The 22,200-nt window shown below is 42.7% G+C and overlaps 1 protein-coding gene and 1 long non-coding RNA gene across 8 annotated transcripts in view; one reads left to right on the forward strand and one right to left on the reverse strand.

The window, feature by feature from the left end:
* LOC138763998 (uncharacterized) overlaps nucleotides 1-15,401 on the reverse strand; it is a 67,896-nt gene extending 52,495 nt beyond the window's left edge. Inside the window, exons 1-2 of the long non-coding RNA XR_011357943.1 lie at nucleotides 15,221-15,401; nucleotides 4,694-4,786 (exon numbers count right to left, since the gene is read on the reverse strand). This is a non-coding gene — a long non-coding RNA (uncharacterized lncRNA). The remainder of the gene's footprint in view (nucleotides 1-4,693; nucleotides 4,787-15,220) is intronic.
* LOC138763997 (volume-regulated anion channel subunit LRRC8C-like) lies at nucleotides 197-20,921 on the forward strand. Of its 7 annotated transcripts, XM_069939150.1 has the most exons (5): nucleotides 197-345; nucleotides 3,540-3,854; nucleotides 4,616-4,709; nucleotides 6,540-6,679; nucleotides 17,808-20,921. In XM_069939150.1, exons 4-5 carry the CDS (start codon nucleotides 6,542-6,544, stop codon nucleotides 20,127-20,129), a joined length of 2,460 nt encoding a protein of 819 aa, XP_069795251.1. In that variant the 5' UTR covers nucleotides 197-345; nucleotides 3,540-3,854; nucleotides 4,616-4,709; nucleotides 6,540-6,541; the 3' UTR covers nucleotides 20,130-20,921. The 7 variants fall into 7 exon arrangements, with proteins under 7 accessions (XP_069795251.1, XP_069795253.1, XP_069795255.1 ...); XM_069939152.1 differs by lacking the exon at nucleotides 3,540-3,854 and having other exon boundaries at nucleotides 197-349; XM_069939154.1 differs by lacking the exon at nucleotides 4,616-4,709.
* Nucleotides 20,922-22,200: the final 1,279 nt, after the last annotated feature.

Consider the following 22,200-nt stretch of genomic DNA (forward strand, 5'->3'; position numbering starts at 1 on the left):
CGGAACCCCCCCCCAGCCCCCCGGAACCCCCCCCCCAGCCCCCCGGACCCACCCCCCCCCGTACCGCAGCCCGCCCCCCAGACAGGCAGCTCGCGTGAGCGGCCGTGGCGCGGGTGTTGCGAGCCCGCGCAGCGGGCGCGAGGGGGCTGGCCGTCGCGCGGCCCCGCCACGGTTGGTCCGGAGCGTGGACGGGCCGGGGGTGGGGGCTGGGAGAGCGCGCCTCCGCTCGGGGCGGGGTGGGGCTAAACGGCAGTGGTGAGAAGAGAGTCGCCCCCTGGATGAGCAGCTGAAGGCGGTGCCCAGGTCCATGTGGTGGCTCCTGCCCCTCAAACCCTTTCACCTCTTGTAGGTTTGGACAGTGTAAAAGCCCCTCTTTGGGCAACATGTTCTTCAGTTAATTCCTGTTGTATTGAGAGTGTTCGCTGCATCTCCCAATTTTGCCTTTTCCAAATGATTTGTCCTGTTGTGGAATTCTCCTTCAGTCCAGGACAGGTTTCCGGCGGAACGTACACCAACTTGACTGCAACGGATCACATGCTGTTGGTCGTGCAATAAAGCAGAAACCCCGAATCACCTTGGGTCTGCTGGAAGTGGGCAAAGGTTCACCACCGGCATTGGCCGGACAATCGGAGAAAGGGAAGCCAAAGCGAGCGCCCTCAGAGTCACCGAGCGTCCATGGATTCCTCTGCCGCAGCCCGGTCTCCCGTTCGATCCCTCGGCATCCCCGAGCCCGGACGCAGTGGGGGAGCCTTCGACGCCCGAGGCCCTTCTTGCCCTCGGCATCCTCCCGAATCCTGGGTCTGATACCTGGTCCTCAGGTCGCCCGCAGCCTCTGTGGTTTCCTCGCCGGCCGGTGTGGGTCCCTCAGCCGCGGCTGGTCTGCCACCCTCCCTGGGATCGTCACGCCCACTTCTCCTTCTCAACCATAGAACTGTTTACGGCGTGGAAACAGGCCATGTCGGCCCTTCAAGTCCACGCCGGTTCACTTGAACAACTCCACTAGCTTCCCCCTCCTGCTCTCCGCCCATAACCCTCCAACCCCTGACATCCATGTACACAACCAAACTTCTCTTAAATGACAGAAGGGACCCTGCCGCAACTATCTCTTTTGGAAGATCATTCCATTCTGCCGCCACTCTCTGAGTGAAAAAGCATCCTTTAATATTTCACCTAAAGTTTTGCCCCTTTACCCTTAACTTATGCCCTCTTGTTCCAACCTCCCCTGCCCTCAGGAGAAAGAGTCTATTTATTTTGTTATTAATAACGAGGGGTGTTCTCCCTGTTTCTGGTGCCCTGCGCCAGTCTGCTGCTTCCCCGGAGTCTGCAACCCTTCTTGGTCACTGCCGATTACAGATCTTGGGGCCCGGACTCCATGGTTGCAAGGTTGAAAATAAAACACCATCCATCGGCTCCTTTAACAGGCTTTTGAAGGAGCCATCGGCAGTAGGACCCTGCAGGGTAGTGCTGTATCTCTGCTCCCCACTCTCCCTGGGTCCGAGGCATGTTAGGTCTGCTTTGTCCATGAATGAGTGAGACAAACACCAGACTGAGTCGAAATCAGGGTTCTTTGTTCTTTATTACCGGATTGTAACACTTGCAACTAACAATGTTAGTCGGAGAATGCATTCTGCCGTTATCAGCAAAATGGTGATTTTTTATACCCTTGGATACATGCTTAGAACATCATCATATCATTACTTGTCCAATGACTAAAACTGTTGCTATCCTTTCCCTGCTAGCTTCCTGCCTCTCAATCCATCAATGTCTCTCTTATCTTGTAAGTACAAGGATGCATTCACATCTTGTTACAGCCCTGCACAGGGTAACTCCTTACACATTCCCATCTCATGATGTTTTACCTAACAGGAGTACAAGGACACCTCCCCTTCTTGTTACAGCCCTGCACAGGGTAACTCCTTACACATTCCCATCTCATGATGTTTTACCTCACAGGCAGCACTGGCATTATAGCAGTTCTCTCAGCACCACCATCACAGCATGGTTGAGTGCCTGTGAACGTAGAAGGCTACACAAGATAGCAAACAGCACAAGGTCCATTGCAGGCTCTGACTTCCCAGCCATTGGAGACATCGATGCGAGATGCTGCCTCAAGGCAGCCAGCATCATAAAGGACCATCACCCTGTCCACAACCTCTTCTTGCTGCTACCTTTGGGTAGAAGGTACAGAATCCTGAGGTCCAGCACTTCCAGATTCAAGAACTTTTTTTTTTCTCCAATGGCTATCAAGGTCTTGAACCTCTCCCTATTAAACTAACTATGGACTGTTCGGTCACCACTGTCTGCACAATTGGAATGCCACTTTTTCCTGCACTCTGGGAATATTTACCTGTATTCTCCTAAATTTTGTATTTATTTTCTCTTTTTATTTTAGCATCTGTTACTGTGTTTTTGTACAAAGTTCACTTGCAGCATTTAAGAGTTTCGGTGCAGCACTTGAACATTGTACTATGCATATGACAATAAATTGATTATCATCTATGCAACATGGCTCAATGTCACCCAAGTAATAGAAAGGATCATTGCAAACATGGCTGGACTTCACTGTGATGGTGCTATTTTAACATCTAACCAGTTACTAGATTGACCTTGGTTTAGAAAAAGCTGCATAAGGTTAAAGAAGCAGACAAATAATACTCAGAAGCAATTTAAACAGGTTAGGTGGACTGAATGGCATTTTTTTAATATTAAATTGAGGTATTAATGGACCAGGAGTCATGATGGTTCCACAGCACAGGTATGTGATTAACCTTAACAATTCTCTGCAGATTACATGTTCTTGGGTCAAAATACCAAATAGTTTGTTTCCAATTAAATATATTTTAATATTTTTTCCAGCATATATTGAAACTAATGACTGACTTATTCCCAGTATCCCTTTGCTGAATTTTGAGCAGAAACCGTAATGATGGTCTAGAATCACTATTCTCCCCAATCTAGATAATTGCAGAATTAATGAGCTCAAAATGCTGCACGTGATCTATCAAAAAAGTGTTGGATGTAAAATTCCCTTTGGAAGTCTTCATATTTAACTTTGATTCAGTGATACACTACGATAACAGTCACTTCTGGCTCTTGCGCCTACACCACCCAAATACACCCATGTGACCAATTAACCTAACAAACGTGTCTATGTTTTGAACGTGGGAGGAAACTGGAGCACCCTGAAGAAACCTATGCAGACACAGGGAGAATGTACAGACAATGCCGGATTCAAGCCCAGGTTGTTGGCACTTTAATAGCTACACTAGTCTTGCTGCTCATCATTGCTTAGTTAGCACAATTTGGCTTTTAAAATTTGCAATGAATAAAATGCTTAATTTGGCTAACATTCGTTGGTCAACTGTAGAAAAGATGGTGGGGCCAATTTTTAAATATGCCACTAAACCCTTACAAGGCTACTTTCAGGATCATATTAACTTGAGAATAGGGTCAGGAGTGCTAAATTTTAATTCTACAACAATATTGGTGGTTTGTCTCTCTTGTTTACCTGATTGCAAACAGCCTTGCTTCCTCCCCAGGTTGCTCTTAGCACTGAACCAAGCTCTATGACCCTCTGCCTTTGAAAGATGTGGTGATACACCCACAGCACTGGGCCGTGTGCCCACCAGCCTACTGCAGGGGACACCCCCTGTACCTGCAGGAAGACCACCTGGGAGACTGACTCCACTTTGCCAACCTGTATATAGACTTGACCCAGCCCCTCCCGGGCCAGTCACACGTGGAGCCATCGAGACTACTACTGGTGTACAACAGAGTTTAAGTGGATTCAAGCCTGTAGTACAGTCTTTTCTGTGTTTTGTGTCTTCTTGCTGAACCAAAGTGCACCACAAAAGGTAAATACAATATCTTCAAAGTGCAAGCTTGCAAACCTCCTGTCATAGTTCAGACCTTGACTGATGGATATTATTATCATAGCTGAGCCAGCAATTCTCTTCCTTTCATGATTTAGTTGTTACGTACGTGTCTCTTTAGAAACCATCAACACCATGCCACAGGCCAGAGTTCATATCTATTATAATTACAAGTGACAATTTGCATAAATGGTTTCCCTTTCATGTTAAATGCTGACAGAAGCATTATGAACACAAACTTGCTTGAGATCTACCACTGGTTCTCAACATTTTTTTTTCTATTCACATACCACTTTGAGTAATCCCTGTGCCATCGGTGATCACAGAAGTGATCAGTAAGGGATTGCTTATGTGAGTGATAAGGAAAGATTGAGAATCACTGCTCTAGACCCATTTGTTACTGAAATATTTTGCTTGAGAAAAATGGTCATTGTCCATTTCCTTTGGAGTTATGAAACCGTGCACGAGTCAATTAGGTATGATTAAAACAGTGGTTTCCAAACTTTTTCTTTCCACCCACATACCCCCTTAAGCAATCCCTTATTAATCATGGAGTACCTATGGCATAGGGAATACTTAAAGTAGTATGTGAGTGGAAAGAAAAAAGTTGAGAATCACTAATCTACACACATCATCAGTTTTTAATATATATTATGATGCCGACCTATATAAACCTACTTCAACATCAATCCAACCCATCCCAACCTCACAGCAAATAACTCTCAAATACTTGTCTCACATAGATGCATACACGATCAGAATTCTGGGAAAATTGGGCTAAACCTGTACAAATCATGAAGCTGTCCCACTAACTTTGTTACCTGGATTACACAGCAGGTATGTTGCTTGTTGTTGCTGTTTGGAAAATTTTTGATGCTGTCACCTTTACAAGTTCAGCCTGTCTGGTGAGATTACTATTAGAAGACCACAATGAAAACAATTATTTTAACCACAATATTTCCTGTAATATGAGCAATGCTTCAAAGCAATCATGTGATTATTGACATGTAGAAATGTATGGGATAATGAAAAGATTATTGATGCAGTTGGTGACATTATTTCTACAATTCAATGCCACCTTTTAATTCTCCCTCCAATCAAGTAAATTGGAAAGTATAATCTTGGGGCATACTTTATTCTTGTTGGCATCTTTAAATGACATTTGTCTCAACAGTTCAGGATTCAATTGGATTTGACTTTCTTAATTTTTAATTCTCAATTCCATGTCTAACAATATATTTCTCTAATTTGATGTTAATTTTAGTTATTAATGGCATTGACTGGTTAGCTGGGATCTGTTCCCATTATTGTTTTGGTCATGTTCCAGTTCTACAAATCTCTGGTGAGACCACATTTAGAATATTGTGTTCATTTCTGGAAGGATGTGGAAGCTATGGAAAAGGTGCAGAGGAGAGTTGCCAGGATTGAAAATAAATCTTGAGAGGCAAGGTTAGCAGAGCTAAGGCCTTTCCCTTTGGAGTGTTGAAGAATAGAGGTCTACAAGATTTTGAGGGGCATAGATGAGGTAGACAGCCAGTGCCTTTTCCCAGGGTGGGAGTAACAAATACCAGAGGACATCTGTACAAAGTGAAGGGAGGAAAGTTTAGGGGAGACATTAGGGGTAAGATTCTTTACACAGAAAGTTGTGGGTGTCTGGAATACCTTGCTGGGGTGGTGGTGGAGGCTGGGACATTAGGGGCATTTAAGAGACTCCTGGGCAGGCGCATGGATGAAAGAAAAATCGAGGGTTATGAGGTAGGGAGGGTTTAGATCTTTTTTTGGTAGGAATATGTAAGTCAGCACAACATTGAGGGCCAAAGTGCCTATACTGTGTTGTAGTGCTTGATATTCTAAATGATTTGAAATGGAGTGAAGATTATCCTGATCTTAGTTATTTCCTGATGTTTATTATGTTTTGTAATCATCCTGCAGAATTGGATTTCTGGTCCAGGTTAAATGACTCTTTGTAGCTGTGCTCTCCATTCAGCACGCCAATTGTTCTCAAATCTATTTTTTCTCAAATTAAATTTGGTTTTATGCTTCACTTCTTCACAAAGCTACAATCAGCATCTTCTGATATCTTGAAATCTCCAACAGAACAGCACGAAATATTCAAACTCTATTGGGTGGGGGAAAAAAATGGATTCACGATGATGGCAGGACTGGAGAGCTTCAGTGAAAAGAAACAACTGGATAGGCTATGACTTGCTTCCTCTGGAGGTTAGGAAGCTGAGGGGTTAAAAAAAAAGTATAAAATAATGAGGGTCACAGCCTTTTATCCCAGGATAAATGAGACACATTAAAGGGCATAGCTTCAAGGTGAAGGAAGAAAGATTTTACTAGGATCTGACTTTCCCCATACAGAGGATGGTGCATATATGGAATGAGCTGCTAGAGGAAGTGTCAGATGTGGGTGCAATTACAACGTTAAAAGGTGATTTGGACAGGGAATGGTTAGAGAGATATGGGCTAAGCATCGGCAGATGAGACTGGCTCAGACGAGCAACTTGGTCATCATAGACAAGTTAACCTGAAGAGCATTTTTCCATGTATGGCTCTATGATTGCATGACTCTAAAATGTTGCCTTCCCAATGATCCATACAAATTAGATCAACTGCGTACAATAGCAGTAATTTGTATAAATAACATTGTTTTTGTTTCTTTAGATATGTTTTCGGTGGTTGAGCTGAAATATTTTGGAGACCAACGAGCAACATTTAAAATCTTAAAACCATGGTGGGATGTTTTCACAGATTATTTAACCATTTTAATGCTTATGGTAGCAGTTTTTGGAGGCACATTGCAGGTAACTCTGTTAGGAATGGTCTGTCATTTACTTGGTTACCAAATGTTCATTGAAAATTTGTCTGAAAATTGCCTTCAATGTAATAACAGAATTTTAAAATCAGATTTCTTGATATAACCATATAGGAATTACAGCACAGAAACTGCCCATTGTGGCCCTTCTAGTCCACACCAAACTAAGTACTCTCCTCTAGTCCCACCTACCTGCATCTTGCCCATAATCCTCCATTCCCCTCCTATCCATTTACCTATCCAATTTTTCCTTAAATGACAAAAATGGACCCTGCCGCCACTACTTCTCCTGGAAGCTCATTCCATGCAGCCACCAGTTGCTGAGTAAAGAAGTTCCCCCTCATGTTACTTCTAAACTTTTGCCCCTTAACTCTTAACTCATGACCTCTTGTTTCAATCTCTCCTACCCTAAAAGGAAAATGCCTATCCACATCAACTTTGTCTCTTCCCCTCATAATCTTAAATACCTCTATCAAATCCCCTCTCAACCTTCTACACTCCAAAGAATAAAGACCTAATCTACTCAATATTTCTTTGCAATCTAGATTCTGAAACCCAGGTAACGTTTTTGTAAATCTTCTCTGCACTCTCTCTACCTTGTTGATATCCTTCCTATAATTCAGTGACCAGAAATGCACACAGTATTTCAAATTTGGCCTCAACCAATGCCTTGAACAGTTTCAACATCACTTCCCAGCTCCTGTATTCTATGCTTTCAATTATAAAGGTCAGCAAGCTAAAAGCCTTCTTCACCACCCTATCCACATGTGCTCCTACCTTCAGGGAACAATGAATCGTTATTCCTAGATCTTTCTGCTCCACTGCATTCTTCAATGCCCTCCCATTTACTACGTATGTCCTGTTTTGATTATTCCTTCCAAAATGAAGCACCTCACACTTGTTAGCATTAAACGCTATCTGCCATCTTTCAGCCACTCTTCAAAGCAGTCCAAATACTCCAGCAATACCTTCTTCTTTATCCACAATTCCACCTATTTTAGTATAATTCGTATATTTACTAATCTAATTTACCACCCCATCATCCAGATCATTAATGTAAATGACAAACAGCAAGGGACCCAATATAGATCCCTGAGGCACACCGTTTATTACTGGCTCCAGCCTGATAAACAGTTATCCATTACGACTCTGGCATCTCCCTTCCAGCCACTGTTGAATCCATTTGACTATCTCAAAATTAATACCTAGCAACTGAACCTTCCTAACTAACCTTCCATGCGGAACCTTATCAAAGGGCTTACTGAAGTCCAGATAGACATCCACTGCTCTACCCTCATCGACATTCCTAGTCACCGCTACAAAAATTTCAACAAGATTGGTCAAACATGACCTTCCATGCACAAATCCATGTTGAGTGTTCCTGATCAGACCCTGTCTCTTCAGATACTTATATATATTATCTCTAAGAACGCTTTCCATTAACACCTACCACCGACGTCAAACTTACAGGCCTATAATTGCTAGGCTTGCTCCTCGAATCCTTTTTAAACAAAGGAACCACATGTGCAATACACCAATCTTCCAGCATTATACCCATCTCTTGCGACATTTGAAAAATCACTGCCAGAACCTCCGCTATTTCCTCACTAACTTCTCTCAAGGTCCTGGGGAAAATCCCGTCGGGACCTGGAGACTCCTTTATATACTTCAAAAGCATATAAACTGAATAAAATCTTCACATCATAGTTACAATCTTACACTACTATAGAGAGCAAAATATGATCCGCATATGATCATTTTGTGATGAATGCATCTGCTTTTCTTGGAACTCCAGTCAATTTAAAGATCTTGCTGGATCAAATAATGCATCTGTCCTTGATAACAAAACTGTATTCATTTTATTGCATTTGTTTTTGGACACCCTATGTGTCTCAAAAATCAATGAGCTGCAGGAGGAACTCTGGGTCAAACAGACAGCATCCATGGTCAGTCAATGTTTTGGGTTGGAACCCTTTATCAAGACTGTGTTTGCTTGATCATGTGTTATCAATAATTCCAAAGACGAGATGTTACCTGACTGAGAGGCTTTTATTACTATAAACAGAAGGCACGTCTCATGTTGCTATCCCGAGACCCGAGTTTGTTCTGGGAGAGGGGGTTATGGCATATTTGCCTTTATTAGGGAAATCAAGGGGGAGGAGCCATAGGTAAAATCAACGAGGGATGGGCCAGCCATACACATACAAACAGTATTACCTGTGGTTATACCACATTCACCCCCTCTTTTAAAAGGTCTGGTGGTGTGAAGTAGGTTCCATTTCCATCACAAATTCAATCAGTCCAGAAGTCATGTCTGCCATTGTGACCGTCGTAGCGACAGCTGTGGCTCAGCTGTTGACTCCTTAATGGTCTGGTCGTTGTCAGTGGGTTGGATATCTGGCAACTGAACTGAGACAATTGGGGCTGAGGCTGGGGTAGGGTGACATGGTATGTGGTGGATGATCAAGGTGGGTAAATGTACTGGTTGGTTGACCAGAGTCCTGGGGTCTCTTGTGTGTACCAGGTCCTGGACAGACACATTATCCTCATGCCCATCCGGGTACACTACATAGGTGTATTGGGTCGAATTTATGGCTTCTCACATGCTTCCAGAGCAGGACTGGCCTTGGAGACGTGAACCAGGGTGGCAGTGTGCTGTTCCCAGTCTCCCAGAGCTGGGGTTGGGGGCCTTCCACTGCTCCCAGTCTCCCTGGGCAGGGAGCCATCAGCCTTCGCCTTGCTCATGGTCACCCGGGCCTGGGGGGGACACTGCTTGGTTGTGGTCCGCCTTCTTTTCTTTCCTCTCCCTCCGACCGTCTCCTTTGTCGGCATCCAGCAATTGTGTCGGCTTCCTCCTCTAATTCTGAAAGGCTGCTAGCTTCACCTTTTTCTCAACAGGTCGTGCTCCTTTTTCCTTTTCCCCGCCACCTGCCCTTCCCCCTTCACAACTCCCCCCTCCATCATGTCTGCCTCCTCCAGAGGGGCCTCCACATGAGGTGGCTTGCTGTGCCTGAGGTCTCATCTCCTCCTCTGCTCTCAGTCTCTGAGACTCTGTGAGCCGCAATTTCAGGGGCAATGGCTTCATTGGAGGGGGTGGTGTTGGCCTCTTGCCCCCTTGCTGCTTGCACATACGTGGTGACCTGTTTTGGGCAGGCCTTGTAGAGGTGACATGCCTCACCACACAGGTTGCAGCACTTGCTTTCTCCACAGTCTGGTGGCCCTTTTTTTTGCAGTTTCTGCAGATGACCACACTGCATGGAGCCACCACGTGTCTTGGTCTTTTGCAGTTTCTGCAAACTCTGGGCTGACCAACATAGACTAGGCACCTATGGTGCCCTCCGATGCCGGTAGGGGGAGTGAATGATGGCCCCTTGGCCGGCCTCCCTCAGCTTGACCTTTACTTGGCGCTTGCTGGTCCAAATTCCAAACATATCCTTTATATCCACACAGGTCCCTGTGCCCTCGATATAATGCCAAAGGAAGGTGAGGATGTCCACTGCTGGCATGTACGGGTTGAACATGTACACTGTTATCACCCGCTCCTTCTGTGTTGGGAGGGTGAAGAGTGGCTGCACTCTGAACAGCGAGAGTGGGACCATGTTCCCCTTCTCCTGGAATGCCTAAAGCAGCCTTTGCCATCCCGACACTGCCTTCCAAGTCATGTCGAAGTGACTGTTTTCCATGACATCCTGGAAGCAGTAGATGTCTTTTGCCTCAAATTCCAGGCACTCCATCAGTACATCGCGCATGAAGAGGTGATGCCAGATGGTCCAATCTACCAAAGCAACAAGACTAGGGCATCCTTCTTAACACCAGGGACAGAATACCTCAACTCATAATTACACTTAGAGTGAGTTTGTGAACTCAGGAGTTACACACAGCTTAATGCAGCCATATATGGTCAGGATGAAGGCCATGTTGGATACATTTCCCCTTCTCTGAAGATCTGTGCCTCATTTTCCTGTGGACTGGATTCAGTTTGGATATCCTAATGAAATGGAAGTTAGTTCAGGTGATGGCCACAGCAAAGGGGTCACATACAATATTCCCTCTGATTTTCAGTAGTCAGTGGGCACAAAAATCTGTTGTGCAATTTTTTTTCCCTGTGATGAAAGTGTGTGTGCACTGAATGCTTTTGCATATGTAAACTTGAAATTGTTTCATGATAATTTTGGCACAGCCTATCTCTCAAAACTAATAAAAATATTGGCATGTTTTAATATAACACAAGTATGATTGCATTCTACGAATGAGCAAATTCTAATTACTACATTATTTTAGGTAACTAATCTTTTGTGCAAGTGTTAATTTCCTTTGTGCGCTGGTTGGAAAACATATGTGCGCACGCACACAGCTTAGAGGGAAGAGAGGTCACATACAGAACACTGAGAGAGCCTTGCAACTAATGACCAGGTTCTCTTCCACAATTGAGAAGGAGCACTGGTCCCACATTCCTAGATGCTGTTAAAATAGCATAATTTTGAGTGTAGTTTGTGTCTGGATGGTCCGTACAACCCTAGCCAACAACCAACAGAAATGTTTCCAATGTTACAAAGGATCCCAACAATATATTTTAAAAGTATTTTATTTCAAATGTAAATATAAATCAAAATCGCCATTATACACCAAATCATTCTAACTGGCAGCTAGCAGTCTGACAATTAAATGCTAATCTTCAGCCTTTTGGGACTCAACATATCTCAGACATCCAGCCATGCCTGATGAAATACAGTTCAAGATGAGCAGGAAGTCACATTCTGGTTTCGCTAACAGAGCACTGATATAATGAAGCCCTTCACAACTGGACTGTAGCTTTGCAGTGAACTGGAATTCACTGTCTATGTATTGTTCCGATGGTTGGCTCCACCCTCACCTGCCCCAATATAAATCCTGGTTTTCCCACCTTACCTCAGATTCACCTGAGGACTATTGTGTCTACCGGCCATTGATTGTAAGCTATTAAAAGCCTGTTTGTACTCCTCACTTGTCTCTGAGTGCAATCAGTCACATTCACATTACAATTTTAATAGCTTAACTTTGAAGTAGGATGGAAGCTTTGCTGAAGCCAGGCATGCTCCAGGTCAACCCTCTGTCCCCTGAGGCCCTGGAGGAATTCTCTAACTGGCTGGAGTACTTCAAGTCCTACCTGATGGCCACACAAGGCATCTTCAACTCCGATAGTCTCTGGAGATCTGCACTTCTCTCGAGTCGGCCCCAGGGGTTTGTAGTCATCATAGTAGTGCTACATAGGAGTCAGCCATGGAAGGCTTGAAGGCCTGCTACATGAGGCCTCAGAACGATGTGCTGCTGAGGCACTGGCTCTCAACATCAGCAGCATCCGGATGAGTCGCTGGACGATTATGTCCTTGAACTGTGGGCCCTGACCAGAAAATGCCACTACAAAGTGGTCACGGCCCAGGTGAGAGAGGAGGAACAAATCCAGGATACCCTCATGGCAAGAGTGAGGTCGAGGTAAGTGAGGCAGTGGCTGCTAGAGTTGGGAAAGAAAGCCTTGGCCAGTACCCTAAAGCTGGCAAAAGCACTTGAACAGGCCCAAATGGGAGCTGATGACCTCACGGGCAAAAGGGGAGCCTTTTCAGAGGACCAGATCATTGGGGCACTGGAGACCCCTGCAGTCCCAGCACTGACTGCTGTGGCCAAGTGCGACCAAGGATGCTACTTCTATGGATAGGCACAGCACCCCCGCACCCGATGCTCCACATGCTCAGGATGCGGTAAGTGAGGGATCTGGGTGAAGGTCTGCCGGGCTAAAGGGAACCCAAAGAGTGCAACCCACAAAACATCATTCGACCCGTGTCCTGGTCCAAAATGCTGTCCTCAGCCTCTCTGTGCTGCTTGCTGCCAGAATCTTGCTGTGCCTCATGGCGAGACCTACCACTGGATTGCAGGAAGCTACAGCGGTCATCTTGCTTTTCCTCGAGGTCAATGCCACTTAGTCCTCCTTTAGATCAAGATGGAGGGTGACTCTCTTGCTGTGCCTCATGATCAACACCATCTTGTCTGCCCACAGGCTAAGAGGAGAGAGTTGAAATGGGCCTGGGGAGCAATGGGGTTTCTAGAACACTGGCATTGGTTGTCCTGGATGAGGCAATACCTCACCAATTGAATCTCGACAATCAAGTTAAGATAAACGAACATTTGACTGATTGCTTGGTAGATACTGGCTCCACTGAGAGCATTATAAACTGTGACTGCTCTGTGGTACAATTTAAAAGTATACTTGATGGACTATCGTATTTTCCTAGCTTCGCACTCACACCCTGCGATGATCCAGGGGCATTGTATAGTACATCTAGCTGTAAAAGGCAGAATTTTGTAAGTTTCGATTGTATGTACTGAAGGATTTGTGTGCTCCTGTGTTGCTGGGCCTGGACTTCATGTGTCACTTTAAAAGCGTGACCATGGAGTACTCTGGCCTACTTGCCCACTTTCTCCAAACAAAAGCCAGATGTCACATGCAGTCTCTCCACCCTAAATATTGATCCCCCCCGTCAACTATTTCTGAACTTGACTCCCGATTGCAAACCAATAGCTACAAAGAGCAGGTGATACAGTGTGGAGGATCGGGAATTTATTAGAGCCGAGACAGCAGCTACTCAATGTCATTGAGCCCATGGAGAGCCCAGGTGGTGTTCATGAAAGGGGAAGAAAAGTCCAGGCTAGTGATTGACTATAGGCAAACAATTAATCATTTCACACTCCTGAACACAAGGCCTCTCCCTCAATTTTCGGACATGGTAAACAAAATTGTGCAGTATTGGGTCTATTCAACCATCGACCTGAAAGCTGCATACCACAGCTACTGATCTGTTCCAAGGACTGCTACTACACCATTTGTGGTAGATGGATGGCTCTATCAGTTCCAGAGGGTCCCTTTTGGCATCACTAATGGGGTCTTAGTCTTCCAGAGACAGATGGACAAAATGGTCAATGAGTATGGGTTGAAGGTCACCTTCCCTTGGTCACTCTCTGGAAGTCCATGATACCAACCTCCAGAGGTTTCTCCACACAGCCAAGACCCTAAAACTCACATCCAACTCCAGTAAGTGTGTATTACAGGTGAAATGTCTGGGAATCCTGGGCTATGTGGTGAGAATGGCATCATTGGCCCCGACCTCGATCGAATGTGCCCCCTGTTAGACCTCCTGATCCCGAAGACCATGAAGTCCTTAAGGGGCTGCCTGGGCTTCTTCTACTATGCCCAATGGGTCCATCACTTCGCATATAAGGTCCATCCCCTCTTAAAAACCTCCACCTTCCCATTATCAGCCGAAGCCCAAGTGACTTTTGATCAAATTCAACGCTACATCACAAAGGCCACCATGCATGTGGTGGACAAGAACACGCCCTTCAAGGTGGAAAGATATGCCTTTGACATAGTTCTGCCTGCTACCCATAACCAGGTGGGCATGCCGGTTGCCTTTTTCTTCTACAAGGCTACGAGCTTCGGAACCCATCAGTGAAGAAAGAGACTCAAGTCATTACAGAGGCCATCAGACACTGGAGGCATTATCTGTCTGGCAGAAAATTTACACTGCTCACAGACCAACGATCAGTGGTATTTATGTTTAATAATGCAAAAAAGGGCAAAATAAGAATGATAAGATCGCAATGAGGTTTGAATTTTGTTTTAAGATGGTGGTTTATGTGACTAATATGATGATAGATGTGAAGTTAATTGATATTTGGTGAAGGTTTATTTCTATAGAGAAAGTTTTTTTTTCATCTTTTTTTCTCATGCTACAATTTTTTTTTAAGAATTGATTATTGTTTAAGAATTTTTGATAGATAATGTTACTAACTTTACTAATTTTTTTTATATTAAGTTTGAGTTAAATATATATTTCATCTTAACTCCGTTTGTTAAATATATGCATTTAAGTTTGATTTAAATATGTTTTTTAAGTCTGATATCTTAGTATTAATTACTTTTCTTTTTGTTAGTATTTTAATCGGTTATGTTTTTGTTTTTTTTGTAAGTGTTTTTTTTTCTCACATATATTATTAACTTTATTAATTCTTCACTCTTTATTTTGGGGGAAAGGGGGGGTTGGACTAATTTGAGTTGGGTTATTAATGTGTAATAATCATTGGGGAGGGTATAGTTTATTTAGATTACTGATACTGTATTGTAATTTTATTATTTTATTCTTAATTTTTTTTATGTAATCCTATATGTTATTCATGTTATAAAATCTTAAATAAAGTTTTAAAAAAAAGAATGATAAGATCGCTAGGTGGAGGATTGAACTGTCCACCTATAATTAGGACATACAAGCCAGGTACCCTCAATGAACCTCCAGATGCTCTGTCAAGAGGAAGCTGTGCATACATCGGCCAGTTACAGTCACTGCACGATGGGCTTTGCCACCTGGGCATCACTCGCATAGCTCATTTCGTCAAGGCACGCAACCTGACCTACTCCGTTGAGGATATCACGGAAATGACCAGGCCCTGCCAGGCCTGCATGTAGTGCAAGCCACACTTCCACCACCCTGACAAAGCACACCTGACAAAGGTTTCCAGCCCCTTCGAACGACTCGGTGTTGATTTCAAGGATCTTCTCCCTTCCACCAACAGAAATGTACTTTCTCAACATCATCGATCAGTACTCATATTTTCCTTTCGCCATCCCCTGCCCAGATGTGACCACTACCAAGGCTATCAAGGCCTTGCACTATATTTTCACCCTGTTCAGGTATCCCAACTATATCCATAGCAACCAGAGCTCATCAATTATGAGCAAATAGCTATGCCAGTACTTGCTTGTAAGAGGCATTGCCTCAACCAGGACAACAAGCTACAATCCCTGGGGGATCGGATAAGTTGAAAACTGTATGGAAGGCTGTGAAATTGGCACTCCTGTCCAAAGGCCTTCCAAACTCACACTGGCAAGAAGACCTAACCATGGTGCTCCATAAAGTTGCTCCTCTGCACAGCGACCAATGCAACTCCTCACGAGCTTAGGTTTACGTTCCAGAGAAAATCCACATCTGGAACTACTCTCCCCGCTTGGCTAATGGCAAGCACATGAGGAGGAGCAAGACAGACCCCCTGATTGAGGGGGTACACCTGCTGCACGCCAACCCAACGTATGTCTATTGGCATACCCTGACAGCAGAGAGGACACCGGCAGAACTGAGGATCCGATGCCTCAAGTACCCCACTCAGGGTCCTGGAGGACACTGCTTGGTAAGTGGTCCAATCCACTCCGTGACCAGACTCAGAGCCCTCGAGACCCACTGACCCTGTACCACAGGAAGTTCAAGAAGCCCAAAGTCCTCCAGTATTGTGTCGCTCGACCAGAATTACTAGACCCCCTGACAGACTTAACTTGTAAATATTGTAAAATATTAGTGTTTTTTTTTTAAATGAATGGCCTCTGCTTTTCACCCACAGGTTCTATTCTGAAGGAAGGAGTGAATGCAGTGAACTGGAATTCACTGTCTGTGTGTTGTTCAGATGACTGGCTCCTCCCTTGGCTTCACCCTCACCTACCCCAATATAAACCCTGGTTTTCCCGCCTTACCTCAGATTCACCTGAGGATTATTCCATCTACCGACCATTGATTGCAAACTATTAAAAGCCTGTTTGTACTCCTCACTTGTCTTTGAGGGCAATCAGTTGCGTTACAAGCTTAATGTCAGGGAATGCTGGTAACTTAATTCATTGACAGGTCACTGACCTTGAGTAAATTGCTAAGACAAAATTAGAGTTTAAATTATTTTCAAGTAGTTTAAAATAATTTATTTTATTTATATAAATCTGATGTGATATTTTTAAATGTTTCCGATTGTTCGGGCACATTCAACTGCCTTTGGTAGCACCAGGGACTCAGGGTCTCACTAAACAATGTTGAAATTTTTTGGGTGTGGATCGTCAGCTTACTCTACCATCCACCTCTGAAAAAAGTAAGGCCAAATGGACAGATACTACAGGAGTGTGTCTGGGTAGTGGGCTGTGTCTGGCACAATCTAGCATAATGAATACAATTTAGAATTTTTTTAAAATTAATGTTCAAATATAGCAAATTACCTGATCTTTAAGTAGAGTAATTTTCCTTCTGTCTATGACATTAATATCACCAAGACTATAACTAGCACATAACATTGGCAGAATTATAACAGAATGTAGATATAGCAATATGGAGCAAAAGATAACTTGTTGGAAAAACTCAGTGGGTCAAGGAGCATCATTGGAAGGAAAAGGATAGCCAGTATTTCAAGTCAAGATCCTGAATCAAGACTGAGAATATTCAGGGAAGACAATCAGTACATAGAAATAAGAAACTGGAAAGTGATAGCTGCAACCAGATGAGGCTGGGGGAACAAGTTGATGATGGGCAGATGGAGCTAGGTGGGGGAGGGAAAGGGGAGATTCAGGAGGGGGATAAATGGGTTGATGGCACCAGATGAGAGAGGGGATAAGAAAGGTGAGTTAAAGATGAAAACCCTTAGATGGATAATGGACAGATGGAACCAGATCTGGGAGGAGGGTGGTGATATCTAGGTAATGAAGTGGAGGGGTGGGGGTATGAGAGAAAAAAGTAAACAAAAAGAGAGAGAGAACTTGGATTCACTAGTGGGAATGGGAAAGGAACACAATGGGAGTAGGTTACTTGAAAGTGGAAAATTCAAAATTCGTACCGTTGGGCTGTGGGCTAGCCAAGCTGAATATGAAATGCTGTTCTCGTTGTGTTTGGCCTCACTGCAGTAACGAAGGAGGCCAGTGGCAGACAAGTTGGTGTGAGAAATGGGAAGGGGAGTTGAAATGGCATGCAACTAGAAGCCCAGCCAAAAATCTCCTAGTCTACGCATGTTAACACCAATGGAGAGGAAAAATAAAATTGTGTGCAACCCTTAAATGTTGATTCATTCATGCAGTGCTATTCAAGAACACAGGCACTCTGCAAAAATCTCCTAGTCTACGCATGTTAACACCAATGGAGAGGAAAAATAAAATTGTGTGCAACCCTTAAATGTTGATTCATTCATGCAGTGCTATTCAATAGCTGAAAAGATAGGGAGGAATTTGAGCTTCAAGTGATGTGCTTTTTTGTTGAACTCATGGCATATTTCTTTTCTCTTCTAAGCAGATATCAACAGACAAGATTATCTGTGTACCTGTGCCAAAAGGCTTCTTGATGGCCACCATGCAATGGAACAAAAGTGCTCTTAAAGGTCATAAATTAAATAGTTTTGATTCTGGATTTAAGACTGACCTGGACCGTGAACAGTACAATCTAATGGATCAGTATTGTTATGACCATGCGATTCAGTGGTATTCCAAGTATTTCCCCTACATAGCTATCCTTCACACCCTCATATTTTTGATAAGCAGTAATTTCTGGTTCAAATTTCCAGGAACAAGTTCCAAAATTGAACATTTTATATCAATCCTTGGAAAATGTTTGGATTCCCAATGGACCACGAAGGCACTTTCAGAAACTGTTTATGAGGATTCCGATCTACAGATCCCAGAAAGAACAGTGTTGTCAAGTGAACCGTCTGCATCTAGCTCTTTAAACCTGCAACAATCTTCTGAAACTGCCCTTTTATTGGGAGACAAGGAAACCAATAATGACAGAATATGTGAGAATGAACCACAAGCGTCTCTGTGCAAGCCTCTGTCAAAGACATTCAAGACTGTTGGGGGTGGTGTTTATGGTCACACTGCAGTGAAAATCTTGGACAAAAAGGAAGGCGAACAAGCAAAGGCATTGTTTGAAAAAGTAAAAAAGTTTCGTCTTCACACTGAAGAAGGTCATATTCTTTATATGATGTACATAAGGCAAACTGTTTTGCGCTCCGTTCAAACAATCCTCATTTTAGCCTACATTGTAACTCGGATTCCTCAAATGAAACATATTGTCCACTGTGTTGATAGAATTCATATCACAGGCTTCACAGAATTTTTCTGTATCCATGGTCTTTGGAGGATATTCAGAATGTTGTCCATCGTATATGTTGTCGTCATATTCATCTATTGTATAACCTGCATCTACACTTTATACTGGATCTTTTTCTTTAAACTTAAGGAGTATTCATTTGCATATGTCCGAGAAGAAACTGGGATTGATGACATTCCTGATGTGAAAAATGATTTTGCATTTTTGCTGCATCTTATTGACCAATATGATAAATTGTATGCTCGGAAGTTTGCTGTGTTTCTATCTGATGTTAGTGAAAACAAACTCCGTCAACTGAACTTGAGTTATGAATGGACACATGAGAAACTTCAGCAACGTATAGTTACCAATGAAGACAACAAAACTGAATTACACCTCTTTATGCTGCCTGGTATTCCTAATAGTGTTTACGATATTTATAATCTGCAAGTATTAAAGCTGGAATTTATTAAAGATGTCTCCATTAGTGCAGCCATCTCACAGCAAACTTCACTGCAAGAACTCTGGGTATACAACTGTATAATTAAAGTGGAAAACCGAGCACTCGCATTTTTAAAAGACACAATAACCATCTTAAGAGTTCGGTTTGCAAATGCTTATGAAATACCACAGTGGATGTATTGTCTGAAGAATCTTCGTGTACTGTATCTTGAAGGAAATTTGTTAATTGACAACAAATCTTCCATTGTCTTGCAGTCACTGTGTGACTTAGAACGGCTTAAATCTTTGCATTTAAAATCAAATGTCACCAAAATACCAGCAGCAGTCATTGACGTTGCCCATCATCTTCAGCACCTCACTATTGACCATCAGGGAAAAAGGTTCACCACTCTCAATGGCCTGAGGAAGATGCTCTGCCTGTCTGTTTTAAAGCTGTACAGCTGTGATCTAGAGCGAATCCCAAGTGCCATATTTAGCCTGAGCAATCTTCAAGAACTAGACCTCAAGGAAAACAACCTGAGGACCTTAGAAGAGCTCGCTAGTTTCCAGCATCTTCGCAAACTCACCACACTGAAACTTCACTACAACAAAATTACACAGATTCCTGTGTATATTGTCAAAGCTAGCTCACTTGAAATGTTGTATTTAACAAAAAACAACATTAGTGTTCTTCCATCACATCTATTTAAGCTCATTAGACTACGACATCTGGATGTTGGTCATAATAATATTACAAGCATTCCCACTGAGATAGAACAACTGGAGGATCTTCATTACTTTGATATTGAGAGTAACAAAGTGTCTGAATTACCCTTGGAATTGTTTTATTGTTTCAAGCTTAGAGTGTTAATACTTTCACACAATCTTTTGACCTGCATTCCATCCAAAGTGAAAAATCTGATGCAACTCCGCCACCTGGAGCTGAGAGGAAACAAACTACACTATTTGCCACCTGAATTGGGCAAGTGCCAGTGTTTGAAGAGGAGTAAGTTGAATGTGGAAGAGGAAATTTTCAGCACATTGCCATATGATGTCAGAGAAGAATTTATAAACAGAGAATCAAAGTAAATGCAAACATTTAAATAATGCACTTTAACATATTTACTATACATTTTATGACATCAGGGGTGTAGACTGTTCTAATATGTCTTTGTACATATGTTAAAGTCAATCAATTTTTCAAAATTACAGCTTCTTTTTTTATTATTCCTTTAATGAAACAAGATATCCCAGATACTTAGCTGGATAAAATTTATGGGAGAGCAAAAGACCACAGAGATTCCATTCCCTGAAAAAGCCTAGAAACTGACATACATGCTCAAGGCAAGTTGACAAAGCGCAGACTCAGGGGTTGCCACAGAAAGGAGGAGACAGAGTGATGGTAATGTTAGACATACTGTAGACCAAAGGAATTGATATATTGTTTTTGCTTCCCCCTTAATTACAGCACATTGTACAACTCATGAAAAATTGTTTTTTTTATTCCTATGAGAGCTTGAATACAATTGGCTAAAAGTTATCTAGCCATTCAGAGCATTTGGCTAAACCCCAGCTAAAGTAATCTACTTACTGCCTAAAGGATTACCTTCATATGTTGCCTTGTATATGTTGAATTCAAGGTCATCTAAATGAGGTATTAAAGATGCTTAAAATGTTAACGGAAAGAAAACATTTCCTCTGGTGAATGAGTGTAACATGAGGATAGAACCTCAAAGTTTGTCTTGTCAAAAGCTGCTGTCTCTTAGCCTGACCTTCAGGATTGAGAATGGCTGGTTTTAAGTCTGTGTGGTAGTACTGAGGTGGCTGGTGAGACCAGAGACTTTTCCAAAGATGGGATAGGATACTTGGTGGAATGGAGTGTTGGGGGTGGGGGGGGGGAGTTCAGCTGAGGGTTGGGTAGGGAGAATGCAAATATTTGGAACACTTGGATAGGTCATTTGAAAATCTTTGTTTTGAAATGGACTTTTTTTGTGAGGAAAGTTAAATGTATGGTTAAGGTGCAAAATTAAGTTAGAAATGAGATCAACCATGATCTAAAAATAGCAAAACAGACCTGAGAGATTAAGTGCCTTTCTCCTGCATTATCAATAACTTCAGAAAATCAATAGTGAGCAATGGGCATTCAACCCTCAAGTGTCGGCGATACAAAGCTTATGTATTGAAGTGTGAGTTCCATCCTGCCTTACCTTCATCGACATTAATGCATCATTTTGAAAATTATTATTGTACTGAGTAACTTTAATAGCATGATTCTGTGTTATCTGTACACGAAGGATATTGCTAAATATTTGTATGATCAGACAATGTAGTAAAATATATTGTATCAAAGAAAAACTGGAATCATTTGAAATTTATATAGTGCTCATTTAAGCCATATATAATCATATATATATATATATATATATATATATATATGACCATTTACAGCACAGAAACAGGCCAGTTCGGCCCTACTAGTCCTTGCCGAACATCTTCTCCCACTTAGTCCCACTGACCCACATTTGGCCCATAACCCTCAATGTGTTTGTCCGATTTTGATTAGGCCTCCCAAAATGTAGTACCTCACAGATATCAGCATTAAACTCCATCTGCCAGCTTTCAGCCCACTCTTCTAACTGTCCTATATTATCCTGTAAGATTTGATAATCTTCCTCACTGTCCAGAACACTGCCAACCTTTGTATCATCTGAAAATTTACTAACCCAGTTTGCCACCCTATTATCTGGATCGCTAATATATATGACAAACAGCAGTGGACCCAGAACCGATCCCTGAGTCACTCCACTCGTCATTGGCCTCCAATTCGACAAACAATTTTCCACTACTACTCTCTGGCATCTCCCATCCAACCATTGCTGAATCCATTTCACTACTTACTCAGATTATAAAATAGAAAAATTATTAGCAAACAGATTGGCCAATTGTTTACCAAAAATAGTAAAACAAGATCAAACTGGATTTATTAAGAAAATACGAACAGCGGATAATGTCTGTAAACTTATTAATCTAATACATGCAGTTCAAGGTGTAACTACATCTTCATAGATACAATTGTGCAAGAAAAAGATGACTTTTCAATAGTGCCAGACAGGTCATTTTTGTGTTCTTGGAGTATATTATGGTTAAGGAAATAAGAGGA

This window comes from Narcine bancroftii, chromosome 5 (genome assembly GCF_036971445.1).
Source record: "Narcine bancroftii isolate sNarBan1 chromosome 5, sNarBan1.hap1, whole genome shotgun sequence".
Lineage (NCBI taxonomy): Eukaryota > Metazoa > Chordata > Chondrichthyes > Torpediniformes > Narcinidae > Narcine > Narcine bancroftii.

What these genes read in the sequence shown, in the direction of transcription:
- LOC138763997 (XM_069939149.1), top strand. Translation starts at nt 15,742, where the DNA reads ATGAGGAGGAGCAAGACAGACCCCCTGATTGAGGGGGTACACCTGCTG. An exon ending in GTCCTGGAGGACACTGCTTG is followed by an intron (nt 15,904 to 17,807) that starts GTAAGTGGTCCA and finishes TCTTCTAAGCAG; the next exon opens with ATATCAACAGACAAGATTAT.